The following is an 18,714-nucleotide window of genomic DNA, read 5'->3' as shown; positions in this document are numbered from 1 at the left end:
GGAGGGGATAAAAAGTATTCATTCCATATTTTCTACAATGAATTAATAAATGCTACTTTAAAAGGGCAAAAAAAATACAATACGCGTTCAAACTTGGTTAGAAATTATATTTAAAAACTTCGTGAGAGTGATATGCTGTAGGAAGTAAAGAGAAAAAAGAACAGTGCAGGGTGGAAGAACCGCAACACCCTCCTGGTCACCGCATGGGTTAGGAACCACAAGGAGAGGGGAGAGAGATGATGACCTCCACTAGGGCTAGAGCGGCCTCGAAAAGAAAAGGAACTTCCGGGGCGGAGCTATCTGAACCTCTCCCTTCCGCAGTGGAAATGTGGACCTCCTGCACTGTTAAGGTCCACGATTGCTTGGCCTCTACTTCCGTTACTTTGAAACGGTGTCTGAGATTGGGGGTGGCCATGGCAAAAAGCAAGTTTGAGTACGTACGGGACTTCGAGGCTGACGACACTTGCCTCCCTCAGTGCTGGGTGGTAGTGCGGCTGGACGGCAGGAATTTCCATCGGTGAGCGAGCCCGGCTGAAGGCCGCGTGGTGTGCCAGCGCTTCCGGGAAATCCGACATACCTGGCTCATGGTTACCACGGTAACGCGGAAGCCAATGAGCGCCCGGCATTGAGCGTCTCCCTCCGTGCGGGCCGCCGACCGGCTTGTGTGTGAGCTGGTCTGGGTAGTTAAAAAGAACAAGGTGGTTCCCTCGTGAGGGGCTGGCCTGGAACGCCCTGGTTAAGTGAGCAGAAACCAGTTAGCAAAGCCCTGGCAGAGAAAAACTATCACTTCTGGGCACAATATTTAACTTTTAACGGTATTTCTCATCTATTCTGTTTAGATATTTGAGAGCTGACTGTTCAGAGGCCGGAGTTGGCCTTCTTTCTTATGGGCAACAGTTTACTGTATAACCGGGTTTCATTATCAGTAACAGGCCACGTGGAATGAATTCGATAAACAATCAAAGAAAAAAAGGGAGAAAGAAATTAACACAGATGGGAGTTAATTTTTAAGAAGTGCTTCGTTAGTGATGCTTATTATTGTGTGTCTGTGGTATTGAGATTGAACCCAGGGGTGCTCTATCACTGAGCTACATCCCCAGACCTCTTATTTTTTATTTTGAGACAGGGTCTCACTAAGTTGCCAAGGCTGCCTTGACACTTGCAATCTTCCTGCCTGTCACTGGAGTTGTTGGGATTACAGGCGTGTGCCACCATCCCCAGCAATAATGATCATTATAACTAACATTTATTGAGTACTTAATAGGAACCAGGCATATTACATTTTTATTTTTCCTTTATCTTCAGGACAACTCGTTAATAATCAACAGGTTAATGTCTACCTTCATTTCAAAGAAAAGAAAATAGAGGTGTAGTGGCAATTATGTCCCTTTTTTCTCTGTTGTTCAAGATTGTAGCTAGTAGCCCTGTTACAGTATTTTCCTCTTGGAACTACCTTCATGGTCTATGTTGTTCATGAAAAAACTCTTCTTTCCATGCCTTTCCCACTCCTCTTTCCTCTGTGAAGGTTTGCTGAGAAGCACAACTTTGCAAAACCTAATGACAGCCGTGCTCTCCACCTAATGAACAAATGTGCCCAGACTGTAATGGAAGAACTGGAGGACATTGTGATTGCATATGGACAAAGTGATGAATACAGCTTTGTGTTCAGGAGGAAAAGCAATTGGTTTAAAAGAAGAGCCAGGTAATTTATGGCCTGCCTCTTTTCTTCAGAATATTTCCTATCAGCATCTATTTTTCTTTTTATTTTGGCTTACAGACTACAAAGGATGACTGACATGATTAGTAACAGAGACCATAAAATTGTAATATTAGTGATTTATAGGTTGGCTTTAGCTGGTCAGTATCTATATGCATTGCAGTAATATTTAAAATTTTTATTAAGGAAGATTTGAGTATAAAATAGACAAATTTGGTTTTTGACAGTATTTTGAAACTGTAAAGGAAACAAATCATAATGTTTTTAAAGCAGTGTTTTCCATCTTCTGAAGACTAAAGATAATACAAAAGAAAAACATTGAACCATAAAGTTAAATCATATTTAAATTGGCATTAGTAAATAACAGGACTGGAATAAATAAGCTACACTTAAAACATATAACTAAAATATTAATATGTAATAATAATATATATAAAATATATTAAAATATGTAACTGAAATTGGCCAAAATGTATTTTAATTCTTGGCTTGCTGGAAGGTTTGTGTAATCTCTCTGTAGCACCTGCAGGCCCTATCATGGTGTTGAATTAATATCATACATTTTCTCTTTTCTTGCTCCACCCAATGTGCCTTTCATTTGCAAGTAAGTTCATGACTCATGTGGCCTCCCAGTTCGCCTCCAGCTATGTGTTTTATTGGAAAGATTACTTTGAGGACCAGCCTCTTCTGTATCCCCCAGGCTTTGATGGAAGAGTTGTCGTGTATCCTAGCAACCAGACTTTAAAGGACTACCTCAGCTGGAGGCAAGCAGATTGTAAGTGACACCAAATAAACAGATGTATTAAACCAGCAATTCCATGCATTAAATGTCTCAATCTAATACAGGTTTGACTCACATGCATTTTGTTAGAATGCAGTATTTTAAACATTTTTTAATTAGTTAAAAATATTTGAAAAAATTGGGAGATTTCATAGAAGTACTCTTGTCTGCTTTTTGTTTTTAATGGGAAGATGTAGCAATACGAGGTCTGCATTCCTCCTTAGTGATGGACACCTGTACAGTGGCAGCTAAATTTAAACACATACAAAAGCAGTGTGCCAGTCTGTACCATTCCCTGTTGTTCTCCTGGGTTACCCATTGTTTTACATATTTGCAGTCATGCCAGACTCAGTTGTGAGCAGGCCTTACGTGGCTATGGTGATATTTATGAAACTTTTTACACATTTGGCGATTTTGATTTTACCAGAATTGGAAAAGAGATTGGAATTATATAAATCAAATGAGTATTCATATTTATATAAAGTGTAACTAAAATGACCAAATAAAGCTGTTGTTAGGGAAAAATATGTTTATGCCTACTCCTTCCATTCTTTGTTTCCTGGCAGGACTTTGGGCAAATTATTAAATGTCTCTGAGATCTCTAGAGAAGAAAGAGGCATAGCTGTAGAAGTCCTCAAAGTATGAATATTGAATAGAGATTATATATGTAAACTACTGTTTTGTTCTTCTCACAGGTCACATCAATAATCTTTATAATACAGTTTTCTGGGCACTTATTCAACAATCTGGACTAACACCAGTACAAGCCAAAGACAGATTACAGGTATAAAGATCTTACGACTGTAATGCTTAGCTAGGGATGGTTTCCTGTAGTCTGTCCCATAACATTTTTTAATGTTCTCTTTCATGCTTCTTTAGTTCCCTTTACAACTTCATTTGAAAGGATATAAACATAGTAGCAATTCCACTGCTCTCTTGCTCTGTAAAGCCTGATGAATTTCTAGTACTTCTTGCGCCTCCTTGAACTTCAGCTATAAAATGTACTTGGTCATATTGGCTCTGTACTCAGCTGCAGCCATATACCGCCTGCCCTCTTCAGACAGGGCCTGTGTGCTCTCTCAGTTCCAGTAGGCCTTTTCCCTCAATGCCAGGTTTGTGGGGCACCTGTCCTTTCTTGAATGTAAAACCCCACTGTTTAGTAAGAGTCCATACTTTGGTAGCTAAATACTTGAATCATACTTCAGTATAACTGTATCCTGCCTTGGTTCTTTCTATGTAAAATGTAAAAAAGAATAGTTCCTATGTCAGAGGATTATGGTAGAAGTGGCGGGATGCATGTAACACACAGAAAGGTGTGAAGAACATTTTAAATACTTTATAAATACTGGCTTTTCTTATTAGATACTAGTGCTACTTGTAGGATGACAGACTCTGAAATGAGGTAACAGATTGTAACTGCTCCTAATAAAATGCCCAGTACATTTTAATTACTGAGTAAATGGCTGTCATTTTTACTACTACCAATGATTAAGATTTTTTTTTATAGCAGCAGAAGGAATATTAGTAGATATATTCAGTTTGGAAGACCCTAGTTTAGGTTTTGATTTTCTTAGAAAAATAAAGACAACCTTCAAGCTTCAATAATTTGTATACTCAATCTACCTACCTTTTTTCCTTCCTTTTTTTTTCCCCCTTTCCCTCCCTCCCTCTCCTTTTTTATAGTATTAGGAATTAAACCCAGGGCCTTACACACTAAGCAAGCACTGATCTATAGCTCCAGCCTCTCCTTGGAGGCAGAGTTTGTCTCACTGAGTTACTCAGGCTGACCTTGAAGTTGCAGTCCTCCTACCTTCGTCTCCAAAATAGCTGTGATTATATGCAAGTGCCACTGCATCTGGCTGTATAATCTTTCTAAGCTTCAGTTTTCTCATTAAAGTGGAGGTGTTATGATGATCAAATAATAAACAAAATAGGTACTCAGTTACTTTTAGTTCCTCCTATCCCCTCAAGGTCTTTGAGTTGTGAATCCAGTGTTTGCTACAGAAGAGAATTTTATGAATATAGGCATCTAAATAAGATTCGAATGGCTCTTGAAAATGAAAATTCATTAGTAACTATGTTTTGTAGCGCTGGCTGTTTCTTGATTGGTTTGTACAGTATGGAGAGGAAGCATTAACTGATAACGAAGAGGGCTGGGGATATAGCTCAGTTGAGAGAGTACTTGCTTTGCATGCACAAGGTCCTGGGTTTAATCCCCAGCACCACAAAAAAAGAAAATAAAAACAAAAAAAAAAGAAGGAAGATACACAAAGCTTTCCCTATCTTGTTTGTTTCCTCAGGGAACTCTTGCAGCAGATAAAAATGAGATCTTGTTTTCTGAATTCAAGATCAACTACAATAATGAGCCGCTGATGTTCAGGAAAGGGACTGTGTTGATATGGCAGAAGGTAATGCTGATATGTTCAAGGAAAGTGGCAGTTAGGGAAAAAGAGCCCATGGCCATCCCAGGCTTTGCCCCCCTGCTGCCTGTATACTGATATGACTCCAGTTGCTAAGGTGAACTAGATCCTTCCCAAAAGAACAAGCTATAGATTATGTATTTGGATGCTCATTTTGTCATCAGTTGTGGTTTGAAATCTCCCTTAAGTAGAGGTAAGTAGAAGCATGGGATTTTAAAATTTAGTGTACTTACTTAACTGTGTCATAAGCACTTCTCATATCAAACAAAAGAGTACAGTAAAGGTACCAAGGATTGTTGTATTCATTGAACATGTAAAAAATGCTTTTCCCACACTGGATAATACCATTAAATTGTCCATGCTATGACAACTATAAAATGAAGCACTAAGTTGTATATGAGGATTTTTTCACTTCCAGAAATTTTATGATTCTTAATATTCTAAAATGAGTATGCACATTTACTTGATTCTAGCAATATTTTCTCTTATCAGCTCTTGAGAATAATTATTTCTCTAAACTCATTTCCTGTCTTGCTATGTAGTTTTTTCCGAAATGAATGTTTTCAAGTATTATTGGGTAATTAAGAACTAGTCATTCTACTGGCAACATCATCTCTTTTATTAGTATTTTCAAAACACATTTGTTCTTTGGCACAGACTTGGTTACTTTTTAATGCAGGTAAGAGAGGAGAAATTCACCTTTAATTTTATAGTCATTGCTATTAAGGAACATGAAATCTCTTTTTTGTTCCTCATCATTTTTCAAAGTATGGTAACATAACCTTTTTTGAGTATTTCTGATTGGTAAAGTGGTTCACATAAAGTATGCAACTATAAGTATAGCAAGTACAAACGTGAACTTCCCCCACATTTTCCCTTTTCTTCCAAACTCTCTTTCGTGTTAACATTGTCACTACTTTGACTTTTACCTGTAGGTGGATGAAGTCACGACAAAAGAAGTTAAGCTGCCAGCAGAAATGGAAGGGAAAAAGATGGCTGTAACCCGGACCAGAACGAAGCCAGTACTCTTACACTGTGATATCATTGGGGATGCTTTCTGGAAGGAACATCCAGAGATCCTTTATGAAGACAGCTGACCTTCTGCTCTTCAATTCTGCTGTGTTTAACCATGCAAGGCTCCCAGGTCTTCTTGCCTTAGGTGGCCCTAGCATTCCTGCCACCCAGAACTGTACCAGGAGTGACGTGACTTGAGTTGGGAGGCAGCAGGGAAGGAAGGAATTGATGGGGGTGGTATATCTTGTTCTCTTAAGCAGAACACCTTTTTTGCAATGTTAGAACATGATTTCTGTGGGTTTTTTTCCAAAACCGTGGTACTATTTTTATAAAGTAAGAACTATTTAATGCCTTGTGAGATGAGTCATTTTTAGATTGTGGCATAAGCCTTATAAAAACCTGTCAGCTCTTTTCACCTATGATAGAAAAGAAGCCCAAACTTTACTCTCACCCACGTATTCTTAACTAGAGAACCCAGTGACTTTGAATATCTCACTTCTGTACCCATGTACTTGGATAATCTTGATAGACCTGAAGATAAATATGAGCTAAAACGTGCCTGGTGCCTCTGAATTCCAGATATTCCAGGGAAAACTCAGGGCTTTGTGCAAGTCTCCAAATCAGCAGTTTTGGCTGAATAAATGAGTAGTGGTATTAGATACCCTTGTGTACACCCTCCAAGGACTGATTTTATGGAGTTGCCAGCATGATGATGATCATCATCTTGCCGGAAGCATAGGCTAAAGCCACTTACCTTTTTCTAAGTACATGTGAGATACATACACACACACACACACACACACACACACACACACATATATATATGATAAAGAAAATATGTGAGAATGAGTAAAAATGGAGACCATTTTTTACTCCATGTCCTCTAGATACTTCCGTTTTAAAAGCTATCTTCCAGTTTGGCTGCCTGAAAAAGATTCAAAAGTAGTCTCTACGTAATCAGAAAATGACATTTGAATTCAAGAGCAGAGGGGTCAACTTAGCCCTTGGGGCAGCTGTCAAATGAGTCCTACTAACTCCACCTCCTAATGGGCCAGTGGAGATAGGAGAGCTGCAGAGGTGATGGTATGCTGAGAGAGTTGAAGTGTGAAGGGGGGGGAAGTCATGGGGATGGGTGGTGAGTAGCTTACATTCCTCTTGTCCTTACTTTGTATATTAGAGGAAGAAGATTATTTGGCTCAATTAAGATTTAATTAAAAGAGACAGCCCATGTCCCAGTTGCTGGTCTTGCATTGCAGAATTTACAGCCAAGAAGAAAATGTATTTTTGAAAGTGTGACGGATGGCCTCATCCTTCAGTAATTGACACCCCATCTGTCGATTCCATTTTTTCCCTTCCTGTTACCCCCCACTCCACAGGAAAAGAACAAGTATCTCATGTTTGGTAATTGCTAAGATGTCTGAAAAAAAAAAATAAAGACATCAACTTCCTTGGCCTATTTGTTTCTTACACAAATACAGTAAATGAATCTTAACATTTGTTTGTATCTTTGGGTAAGCCAAAGGATGCAAATACCTTTGTCACAGCAGATACTCATGGACTTCTAGATGTAAAAAGAAAAAAGTTTTTTGGGATGTTTTTTTAAAATGCCTACTTAAGCCATGCATAGGTGTAATCCCAGCAACTTGAGGGGCTAAGACAGGAGGATCTCAAAATTTTGAGGCCAACCTCAGCAAGAAGGAAATGTATTTTTGATTTTTCAAGACCCTGTCTCCCAATAGAAAGGGCTAGGAATGTTGTTTAGAGCTAAAACGGTTTTAATCCATAGTACCAAAAAAAAAAAAAAAGCCTGTTTGAGGATTCCCTTAGCAATCTGATTTTTAACTCCAAAGTCTGCCCTCTGATGTATATGGTTGCTGTTATATAGGCATTTGGGCAAACGAGGTCCTCAGTATATTAATATGCTACATGAGGGCATAAGAATGTAGCTCTTAATTAGCAAACAATGGTAATTTGGTAGCATTTTATGTTAAACATGAATAAGTAGGCATTAAATAATGTACAAATTTTCAAGACAAAAAACACCAGGGAAAATTTGTACTTTCTGAAGGTCTTAAGAGACACCATGAAACCTGTCACTCAATTTTGTCAGAATGTGTGGGCCAAGTATTCATTTGTTGGACTGCCAGCAATCCCACAGCTTTTTTGAGTTTTTGTTTAGGCTGGAGGTTTTATTTATTTTGGTAATGGGCATTGAACTCAACGGTGATTTACCATTTAGCTATATCCCAGCCTTTTTTTTTAAATTTGAGACAAGGGTCTCACTAAATTGCCCAGGCTTGCCTCAAACCTTCCATCCTCCTGCCTCACCCTCCACAGTGGCTTGGATTACAGGCATGCACTGCCACACTCACTTCAGGTTACAGAGTTTAAAGTGATAAACTGGGCTTAATACCAGTGCCTTAAGGAAACCAGTAATGCCATTACCTAGAAGCCATTGCTTGATGGTCATTCTATCTTTGTTGTGATATGTATTCCTTCCAATGCACGCATATATATATATATATGTGTGTGTGTACACACACACACACACACACACACACACATGCTTAAGTTTTATCTTAATTTTTATCTTGCTATGGTGCTTTTCTCTATAGCATTCTCTTAGGTTTCCTTTCCAAATTTTAAACTGTACACAACAGCAACCAGTGTAGAGTTATTAATACTAATTGATAGCAGTCTGGAAGAATCATTCTGGTTAGGGAAGGAATTTGTGTAGGTGACTGGAAACATTTTGGCCCTGCTGCATGAGGAAATATTCTCTAGTGTAGACTGTCATTCTAATATCAAAAAACAAAACAAAAAAATCTGCTGCACTGAGGTTACAAAATAACAAGTTCAGTTCTATAAATTCTTGTTCCAGTTACTAAGAAATGTTAGAATAAGCAGTAAACGGGCAGATGGGAGAGCACAGCTATAATCCCAGTGACTGGGGAGACTAAGGCAGAAAGATCTCAAGGTTGAGCCTGGGCAATTTAGTGAGACTATATCAAACAAAAGGCTGGAAATGTAACTCAGTGGTAAGCTCCTCTAGGTTCAATCCCTAGTATCAAAAAAAGTGATTGATTTTCTTTAATACTTAGTTCTGTCCAGTCTTGATGCAATTTTCTTTATCGTAGGAAAAAGGAATGTGGAGTGGGATGCACCACTCTTCACAGTTCCATTGTACACTACTGTCGGCTTGCACATGCATTTATTGTGTACTCTATATGTAGTATCTTAATCCTCAGGAATGCCTGAGGATGTTAAAATGCCAATCTTAGGTTGCGCCCCCGGGGGATATGGAGTAATAACAAACACCCTAAGTGATAATGATATTGGGGAAGCACCGCATTACAGCAGATTAAGCATCGGTTGACAGCGTTAACCTGTCAGGCGTGCGTGGAGACAGTGCGAGGCCCCACCGCTGGCGGCAGCCTATTGCCACACCCCCTGGCAGGGGCCCAGCGCGGACTGATGCTGCCCCCCGGCGGCCGCGCCGGCGCAATGCGACCCCGCGCCGCGGCTGCGCAGTGCCGCCCTCTGGCGGCCCCGCTCCTTCCTCCCATCGGCCTCGGCTTGCGGGCCTTTCAAACATGGAGGAGCGGGAGCGGGGGGCGAGGTCGGCTCTCGCCGTGAGCCCCGCGGGCCCGCCCAGCCCGCGGCTGGATGTCAGCTCTGACAGCTTCGACCCGATGCTGGCCCTGTACGCACCCCGCCTGCCCCCCATTCCCTACCCCAACGCCCCCTGCTTCAACAACCTGGCCGAATACGAGAGCTTCCTCAGGACCGGGGTCAGGGGCGGTGGGCGCGGGCGGGCGCGGGGCGCGGCCGCGAGCTCGGGGGGCCCCGCCGCCGCCGGACCCCCGGGCAGGACCCGCCGCCGCCAGGACGCCCCCGCCCCGGACCCCGAGCGCATCCAGCGCCTCCGCCGTCTAATGGTGGCCAAGGAGGAAGAGGACGGGACCGCCGGGGCACGCCGGCGGGGTCCGGGTCGCAGCAGGAAGGCGCCGCGCAACGTGCTCACGCGAATGCCCTGTGAGTAGGGCAGGCCGGGCGGGGGCGGGGCTGCGCGCCTTGGGGGAGGGTCTTGGGAGGGTTCGCCGAGGGCGCCGGCCGCGGGGAGGGGCTGCTCCAGAGAAGTGGATAACGGGGGTGTGGGGCGGGTCGCCTGGAGTCTTGGAGGGTCTGCAGGAGCAGTAGGAGGGGAGTGGTAAAGCTGCGCTGGTAATTAGGAGCCACCGGGAGGGTCTGCAGAGGTAGTACGGGTCCCTAGAAGTGTCGACGGGAGTGAGGAACCGCAGAAAGGGTCTGCACCAGTGATAGGGGACCGAAAGAGATCGTGGGGCCTGGAAATAGTTGATTTTAGGGGACATCGTAAGCTCTGCAGAGGTGATGAGAGATTTGGGGGACCATAAGGGAGAAGTTGGGGGAAGAGCACACAGCCAATATTAAGGAAAGGAGAGTGTCTATCTGGGCAGGGGGGGTTGGGGATCAGCTGAAGTGAGGAGAGGTATGTTTGGATAGCACAGGGACATAATATAATAACTCCTACACAGGAAGTGACAGCTCATTCGGGACGCAAAAAGCAGGAGAAGGACTGCAGGGTCTTGATACACATATGTTCACATTACTAGATCACAAGTGCTGGAATGCAGCAGGCACAAAATGCCACTAAAATGCGAACTGCTTTACAGCCACTCTGCCTGGCTGGGTGCAGGACTGTGTCTGTCGGGCTCCTATGACCATATGCGCAGGTTATTTTAAGTTCTGAAGGTGTAAATGGCACGGGGGAATTTCTTGGAGCTTCCTAAGAGATCCTTAGAGTACCGCTGTAAACAACAGAGGTACTAATGTGTGAGTTAGCTGTTGTATAAGTAGAATAAAAACAGCCCAGGGATGTATCTTTTGTCATCTGGCAAGCAGTTCTGACATCTGCCCTGTGAACACAATGACCTACTTAGCCGTTCAAAGCATCTGTATCCTGATAATTAAATTGTTACATTATTAAATATCTTACTTTTGAATGGAGGGGTGTGCTATGCAAGATATTATTTCGCCTCATTCCTAGAAATTGGTTTATTAAGAAACAAGCATCCTGAAAAGCTGTGTGCTGTTGTGGGTGCCTTTGTTGGATGGTTTACTTAGCCAGAACAGAGCATCCCTGCCCAAGCTAGGATTTACCCTAGCTTGCTTACCCAGCAGTAACACAAATGGCAGTGTGCTTATTCCTAAAATGAGAGCAGTTTGAAGAACCTTATTTTGTCTGTATATGTTGTTCCTATTAGGTTGTTGAAATGAACACCAAGTCCCAGATTGTAACATTTATTTCCATTTTATCAGTTATTGCTTTGCTGCAGAGATTGTAAACGGAAAGAAATAGTTCTATAAGTGATTTTAGTTTTACTATGGTGTTCTTTACTATATTGGTATGTGAAGACCAGATTTATCCTTTTCCCGTGGTTAAATATTCACTTGGGATCAAGATCTCAGACAATGTGCCCTACTCATTGAAAATTTTTACATAGCCCTGTAAACACTTGAGTGAGCCATAGATGGGTTAACATCCCAAAGAGTTGATGACCTTCAGAAAGCAAGGAAATGACAGATGCATGGGTAAGAATTAGGTTTATTGACAAAAAAAGTTTCTATAAGAGGTAAGCTTTAGGTCTTGAAGAAATGGCATAGTGGAGAAGTTTTATGGGCCTTTTGTTTGTTTGTTTGTTTGTTTGTTTATTTGTTTGATCAGGCTATTTAGTGTAATTTACCTGTAGCAAAATTCAGTCTTTTTAAATGGGTTTTGACAGGTGTCAAAACCTCCTAGGTTTGCACACTGACTCCTCCAACATCTATTTTACTTTAGGTAAGTTACTGAAACTCTTAGGCCTCATTTCCTGATCTGTAGAATAAAAACAGTAATATATAGTTATCATTGTCAAGGTTAGATTGGTTGACACATTTAAAAGCATTTACAATAGTAATGTTCTCTAGTTCACAGGGAAGTTTCAATAAATGTTAAATGTCAGTATTATTGTTGCAGTTGTTACTTTTAAATTGTCATAATTAAAAGCCTCATGTCAGAACAAGTATAATTTGCTTATATTGAGAGTTGGCTTCCTGTTTTTAGATAAGTGTCCTCGAGCAAATTACTTAAGTGTTTCTGAGCCTTGCTCTTATTCATAAATTGGGGTGAAATAAGAGTACCTATGAGTTAGGATTCTTATGATGATTAAATAACATAGGTAAAATTAAACTTGCCAGAGGGCTTGGCTCATACATAAGGCCTAGTCATGGATAATAATGATGGTGGCAGCAATGAAGATGATGTTGTTGTGGATGTGAATTAGAAGAGCAGGAAACTTGTAGTAAACCAATCATCTGATAAGGCTCTGGACCGACCTGTGCTGTAGAATGAGAAAGGACAGGTCTTAATTTTTGAGAATCTGTCATCTGAATTTAGTAATGGCCACAAGTGGAAAAGGAAACATCAACTAAAACTGACCTAAATTTGTAATGATGCAAACCAAGAGTAGTGGCAACAAGGAAGAGGATTTGGAAGAATAACCTTCTTCAAGGATAAGGCTTTTTTTTTTTTTTTTTGTATTAAGTTTTAGAAACCTTTCTCATATCTGGCTGAAGTCTGTCACAGAGATGGCTCTAAAGAGAGTGTGCATTCTGATGGGGAGATCATTTTTTCTTATGCAGTCTGCTCTCATAGGTGGTGCTAGTGTTGCATTTTTGATCACACAGGAGAGGAATGAATGCTGCCTGGAATTACTCCTTCTTAAATCTTGAAAGAAAAATTATCAAGAGAGAATTACGAATGTAAAAGCTGAAATACCAAGTTTGCCATTTACGTAATTAGATCAGTTTCTAAGAAATTGAATTGTAGAGAATTATTCCTGAAATAATCTAGAAGTTATTCTAACTTCTAGCTTTACTATGGTGTCGGGAAACTTTAACCCTTAAGGAAAAGGTACTAAAGGTCATACACTAGTTGTAGTGACCTCAATTTTGTTTACAATGCCTGATTTAGCATAGCTGTAACACACATGTAGATATATGTGAGAGCCCATACAAACCCTTATCAGAGTCTCAAAGGACTTCAAAATATTGTTAGAAGAGAGGTAGATGATGAAAGTTAGACCAAGGATTTCCTGTTCCTTTCCATCATTTCTGCCATTTTGCCTATGTTTATGCCAATTTTCATACTGAACTAAACTCCTACTTCTCATCTGTTAAGTAATTTTCTTCCAAGAGTGTTTTCTTTCATTAATCATGGCTGTCATTTATATGCCAACTCGTGAATGAAGGGAAAAGTAGTCAAGAGGAACTAAATTAGTGGCAGTGTCGGACTGCACTCTTATATGCCACTGGAAGCAAAAGAAGTATATTTTTTATTTGTTTTCTTATCAATGACAAATACTATCCAAAGAATTTTGCCTTGCAAATTTAGGAGATCCTGTATATGAATGTGTGTATTCAGGGAGAGAGGTTATATAAACTAGAGTCAGCATATTATGAGAGATAAATTAACATGAAAATTTTTTTTAATCCATCCTTTTTTCCATGCTCTGAAAAAATAATCCCTCAAAATAAAAACTGAAATTTGGGCCAGGCATGATGGGGCATGCCTATAATCCCAGTTACTCCAGAAGCTGAGGCAGGAGATAGTAAATTCATGGCAAGCATGGCAACTTAGAATTTGTCTCAAAATAAAACTTGAAAAAAGGGCTGGAGAATAAGCTCAGTGGTAGAGTGTTTTCCTGGCATATGTGAAGCCTTAATTTCTATCTCCAGTACCTCAAAAATATAAACGAATGAATAAAAGGTAAAATTTGGACTGGGGATATAGCTCAGCAGTGGAACACTTGCCTAACATGTGCAAGGAACTGGGTGCATCCCCAGTAACCCACAAAGTAAAAAGCTAAAATTTACAGTCCCACTCTTTTTCCTTTGAATTGTCATATTGTTATTTTCACCTGATGCTTATTAGCAGTCTCATAGGAGCCCTTTATTTACCAAGTACCAGAATACAACCAGACCTTTCCTCTTAGTATAAATAGGCTATACATTGAAACACCAGTGACTCCAGAGCTCATGCATGCAGTAGCTCAGGTTGGTAGGACCATTTTCTTTGAGAGGATGGCATATGTTTAAAGGCATATGTGTTACACACTTCATTTCCTTCAGATCTTTGAACAAGGTCTTCAGTTCTTGGGAAATCTCAAACTGTATGTGTGGCATCATGAGATTTATGCTGAGTTCTCTGAAAGCACAGAATTGAGGTAGCTGCTGAATTGTACATTTAATGTGATATTTCATTTTTTGCCTGCAAAAGTTCTTAAATGATGACATAACTTAGAATTAGTGACATCACAGAACGAAGATACATAGGTCGTGGAACATTTAGATGACATACATACGTGTGGTTTATTTGCATTCTTTTGGAATAGGGTCTCATTTCAGTGTGTTGGCTGTACTAACCGTGTTGCTCCTTAAACTTTCCAGTTCCAAAAGTGAGGTTGTCATTGTGCATGTTGCCTTGTACTGCTGGACATGACCAGGTGATCTTGGCTGTTAATTCTGGAATTAACAAAGGTAGATGTTCTTACTGTACTGACTCTTTTTTCTTGTTTCAGTGCATGAAGGTAGCCCTCTGGGTGAACTGCATCGTTGTATCAGGGAGGGGGTGAAGGTGAATGTTCATATCCGCACTTTCAAGGGACTCCGGGGTGTCTGCACAGGCTTCCTGGTTGCATTTGACAAGTTCTGGAATATGGTAATTAACCTTTTCTTAAGGGGGCTGGAGAACCTACTAAAGAATGAAGTCTTTAAAATGTCTAAAAGATCTGAGAAACCTTATTAAGCAAAATAAAAAAAAAAAACTTCTCAGAAGAATTAAAATCTCTATATACTCTTGGACAAAAGCAACAAGTTATTTTTATTGCTTCCTTTTCCTTAAGACGGTGGGTGCTCAACCAGGGACCTATGTTTTGTTCTTCCCTTCCTTCCAGGTACTCGGTAATGTCTGGGGATTTTTTTTTTTTTTTTTTCCTGTTACATCTGTAGGAGTGTGCTACTGGCATCTAATGGTCATGGATGCTACTAAACATCCTGCAATACAGAAATCACCCCATTTGCAACAGCCACCTGGTCCAAAATATCATTACTGTCAAGGTTGAGAAACTCAGCCTGAAGGAATAATTATTGTATCTCTTTAGTGATTTTAAATTGATTTCCTATCAACATTTTTAATTCATTTAAAAATATTTATTGATTTCTCACTTTGGCTGAGCAGAAGTGGTAGTAGATGCAGAAGTTTCAGAAATGAATTTTACTCCTCAGTGTTAGGGAAGATGGCTAAGGCTAGGGTGAAGCAGACATTAATAAACTCTTCATGGTGTTTCCTCAGAAGGTGTGTCCCCAGCATTATAGAGCTTACTGTCTCACAGGACATTTGTAGGAGATAAGGGGTATGTTACAGTAATTTGAGGCAGTCAACCAAGAACCACCAGAGTTTTCCATTGTTTCTTTTCCATTTCCAACTTTCCTTTTCCCTGTGCTTTATCCCCATCTGTGCATGCTCTTAGATAATAACAGTAGTTGCTAACATTCATTGAGTACTTGCTGTGTTTCAATTATTGTTCTAATGCCTTTATTTATTATTTTAATGAATGAATTGTAGGCTTTATTACAGTTCCATTTCACAAATGAAGAATTTGAGTCTAGAGAAATTGCAAGACTGCTTTCAGGTCACACATTAGTAAATGGAAGTACCAGACTTTATTCTGGGTCTTTCTGACTCCTAAAACCATGCTTTCAACTATTATGGAATTTGAATCCTAGCTTCCAGTCTTACACCTAGCTTCACCATGTGGTGGCTGTAGGACTCTGACACTCTGCTTTCTCTTTTCTAAAATATAGGAGAAAATACTTTATTATAATGTTACCTTTGAGGGGAATGGACTTAAAAATAAACTTTTTTATGGTAGTAATAATAATTTATAATTTTAATATTACAAATGTAGTTATTAGCTTATAGTCATAGGGTGATGTACATTTTTCAGAGTTTCTGTCATACAGTCTCACTTGATCCTGACAGTTATCCTTTGAGGTTGATCTCAGTGATGAGATCTCACCAGTAAGGCTGTATATAACCCTGGGTGATCTGTTAATTGCTGTCATGTGACACAGAAACTGAGGCGGGTAAAGAAGCAATAGTATTCCTCAAAGTGTAAAGCTATCCTGCATCAGAATCACCTGGGGTTTCTAGTTTAAGTAAAAGGTTCTTGGGCTATTTCCCATACATACTGAATCAGAAACATTAAGAGAATAGATTTGAATTTGTTTTTGTATTTTAATAGGCTTCTGCATACACACACACACACACACACACACACTGAAATTTAAGAACCTCTACCATGCAGTTGTAAAGGCCCTTACCATCCATAGGAGAAATTCATCTTCTTACATGGTGATAACAGTTTAGAAATCCTAAGCAGAGGGTGTTAGTAATTACTGTGTTCTTCTGTCCAAGAAGAGCAGCGTCATGTGTTAATTTAGTTCTGTTACAAGTAGATATTATTATAAACTTTCCACTGAAAGCAAAAAAAGTAATATTTTTAATTCTGCCTCTCCCCCTGCCTTTTGAACTGTTCCTTTAGGCACTTACTGATGTGGATGAGACCTACCGAAAACCTGTTCTAGGCAAAGCGTATGAACGGGATTCTTCGTTGACTCTCACTAGGGTAGGCAGTTTCCTCTGACTTCCTGGGTACCCAGCCTGGTTAGGAATTAAGATCACAGAGCACAGTGATCAAAAGCTCTATGGCCTGTACCAGGGTCTTCATTAGTCTCTCATCATGCTTTCAGCTGATCTCAAATGCATATGTGCTTCTAACCTGCATATTTGAGAAAAACAAGTTGCTTTTTATAAGACTTAAAAGTCTTCCAGCTGTATACCACAGAAATAAACAGGTTCCTTTTCTCTTGACATACTTAATGATTTATCCAAATTATGGCTGAAAACAGAAAAGTCCTTACTAACTTTTAAAAAATTGCAATGCATGGAGTCTACAGAGCATAATTAAAGAACCTGGCCTTTTTCTGTGTGTTAAAAGAGGGATACTGAAGGCTAAAGAGAAGGCTAATGTTTGTCATTGCATTCCTTATAGCTATTCGATCGGCTGAAACTTCAAGATTCCTCCAAGAAGGAAGCAGATTCTAAGTCTGCAGTTGAAGACTCCACTCTGTCCAGATACTCCCAGACATCCACTTGGAAGGTGGCTTCAGTGTGGGGAAGAGAAGACACTGACCGGGGCTCACGCAAGCGTTCCCGATCTGTCCCTTCTTCCCTGCAGGCATCTGCAAGGGAGGAGTCCAGATCAGAGCTGTCAGGGAGGACTACACGGACAGAAGGGTCTAGTACGGGAGGTACCTTTTCCAGGGCTACCACCCTTTCCAGGGGCCAATCCCGTAAAAAAAAACGAAAGCCCAAGGTGGATTATCAGCAGGTATTCACCCGACACATAAATCAGATTTTCATTCGAGGTGAGAATGTCCTGCTGGTTCATCTTGCACAGTAACCAGCTCAGCCCCACTTGAGCTTTGGTTTTTAGAAATAAAGTGCATGAATTGCTACTCTGCTGTATCCTAGTATCCCAAGGAAACCCTGAATTGGAATGCTTCCCTCTGGTCCTGCACCTGCAGAGGACAGAGCAGGCTCGACCCTCTGGAAGACGAGCTCAAGGGGAAGATAGGCCTTTAGGAAAGTGGGCACTTGAGTTACTGTCAAGATAGAAGCTATGCTTAGGTACAAGGCTTCTGATGGGTGTCATGGTCTACTTCATATTCTCAAACCAAATATAAGATCTTTCGTTTGACTCAGCATCACAATATAAGCGGAATTCACTCTTCAGAGATTATAGAAAAAATATCTCAAAAATTCTCATTTTTAAAAGCTTGTATCCTGACAAGTCATGAATTTGAACCTAAGAGTAGCAATGTAATTGCCCCAGAGGCCTGCACCCACATTTTGTAACTGACCTATGAATTTTGCTCTACACAATTCTCTCTTGATCAAGAAGTGAAATTTATTATCTTTGACTATCTATAAGGCTAGAAAAGTTGCCAACTAACATAGAGGTGAAATTTAGATAGGTTAGGTTACTGTGCTCAAAGCAGGCAGAATAAATGCTGTTTTGGTCCCTCTTCAGTGTTACAGAAAGAATGCAGAACCTCATCAGTCTTCCCCTAACCCAGAGGTAGCCTCTGCAAACAGCATACCAGATGGGACTGTCACATGTTTATGTGGTGGCTTCTTGTTCTTCTGACTTCTGTGGCATGGTGCTAGTGCATGTACCCTGTGGTATTACCCCGCTGTACATAGTGTGAACTGTCCTGTGAGCTTTGTGGCAGGAGACTGTGACCTTCATATCTGGCTTCAAAGAGTTCTACATGAACTCAGTAACACATACACACATCAAAGGGGCTGAGAGTCCCCTTTCCAGGCGGGACTGGCCTTATATAGAAAATCTTTCAGAATGATGTTACCATGAATTTAGGGTGGTAGTTTTATTCCCACGTGTCAGGCCAAAGAGGGTCTTATAAAGTACAGTGGGTAGTGTCTAAAGAGACACCTTACTCACAACTTGGCTTGGGTAACAGGAAGCCACAAGACCTGTGGATGTTCCTACTTGAATCATTACGTGCTTTTTCAATCAACAGTGCAGAATAGGCTGCATCTTGACACAGACTGTTAGGCAATATTGACTTTTTGTTAG

The 18,714-nt window shown here is 40.5% G+C and overlaps 2 protein-coding genes across 4 annotated transcripts; both read left to right on the top strand.

Annotated features, from left to right (window-relative positions):
* The first annotated feature begins 311 nt into the window (after positions 1 to 311).
* Thg1l (tRNA-histidine guanylyltransferase 1 like) lies at positions 312 to 7,020 on the top strand. Of its 3 annotated transcripts, XM_076855720.2 has the most exons (6): positions 312 to 517; positions 1,526 to 1,702; positions 2,323 to 2,492; positions 3,194 to 3,282; positions 4,799 to 4,906; positions 5,854 to 7,020. In XM_076855720.2, the coding sequence occupies exons 1-6, from the start codon at positions 327 to 329 to the stop codon at positions 6,013 to 6,015; spliced, it is 897 nt and encodes a 298-aa protein (XP_076711835.1). In that variant the 5' UTR covers positions 312 to 326; the 3' UTR covers positions 6,016 to 7,020. The 3 variants fall into 3 exon arrangements, with proteins under 3 accessions (XP_076711835.1, XP_076711836.1, XP_076711837.1); XM_076855721.2 differs by lacking the exon at positions 4,799 to 4,906; XM_076855722.2 differs by lacking the exon at positions 312 to 517 and having other exon boundaries at positions 1,546 to 1,702; positions 2,418 to 2,492.
* A 2,486-nt stretch (positions 7,021 to 9,506) lies between these two features.
* Lsm11 (LSM11, U7 small nuclear RNA associated) lies at positions 9,507 to 17,572 on the top strand. Its single transcript, XM_076855719.1, has 4 exons — positions 9,507 to 9,967; positions 14,572 to 14,711; positions 16,597 to 16,680; positions 17,107 to 17,572. The coding sequence occupies exons 1-4, from the start codon at positions 9,526 to 9,528 to the stop codon at positions 17,515 to 17,517; spliced, it is 1,077 nt and encodes a 358-aa protein (XP_076711834.1). The 5' UTR covers positions 9,507 to 9,525; the 3' UTR covers positions 17,518 to 17,572.
* Positions 17,573 to 18,714: the final 1,142 nt, after the last annotated feature.

Source organism: Callospermophilus lateralis, chromosome 5, assembly GCF_048772815.1.
Source record: "Callospermophilus lateralis isolate mCalLat2 chromosome 5, mCalLat2.hap1, whole genome shotgun sequence".
Taxonomy (NCBI): Eukaryota; Metazoa; Chordata; class Mammalia; order Rodentia; family Sciuridae; genus Callospermophilus; species Callospermophilus lateralis.
Note: the sequence above shows the minus strand (reverse complement) of the source record. Positions and strands in the feature narration are given on the sequence as shown.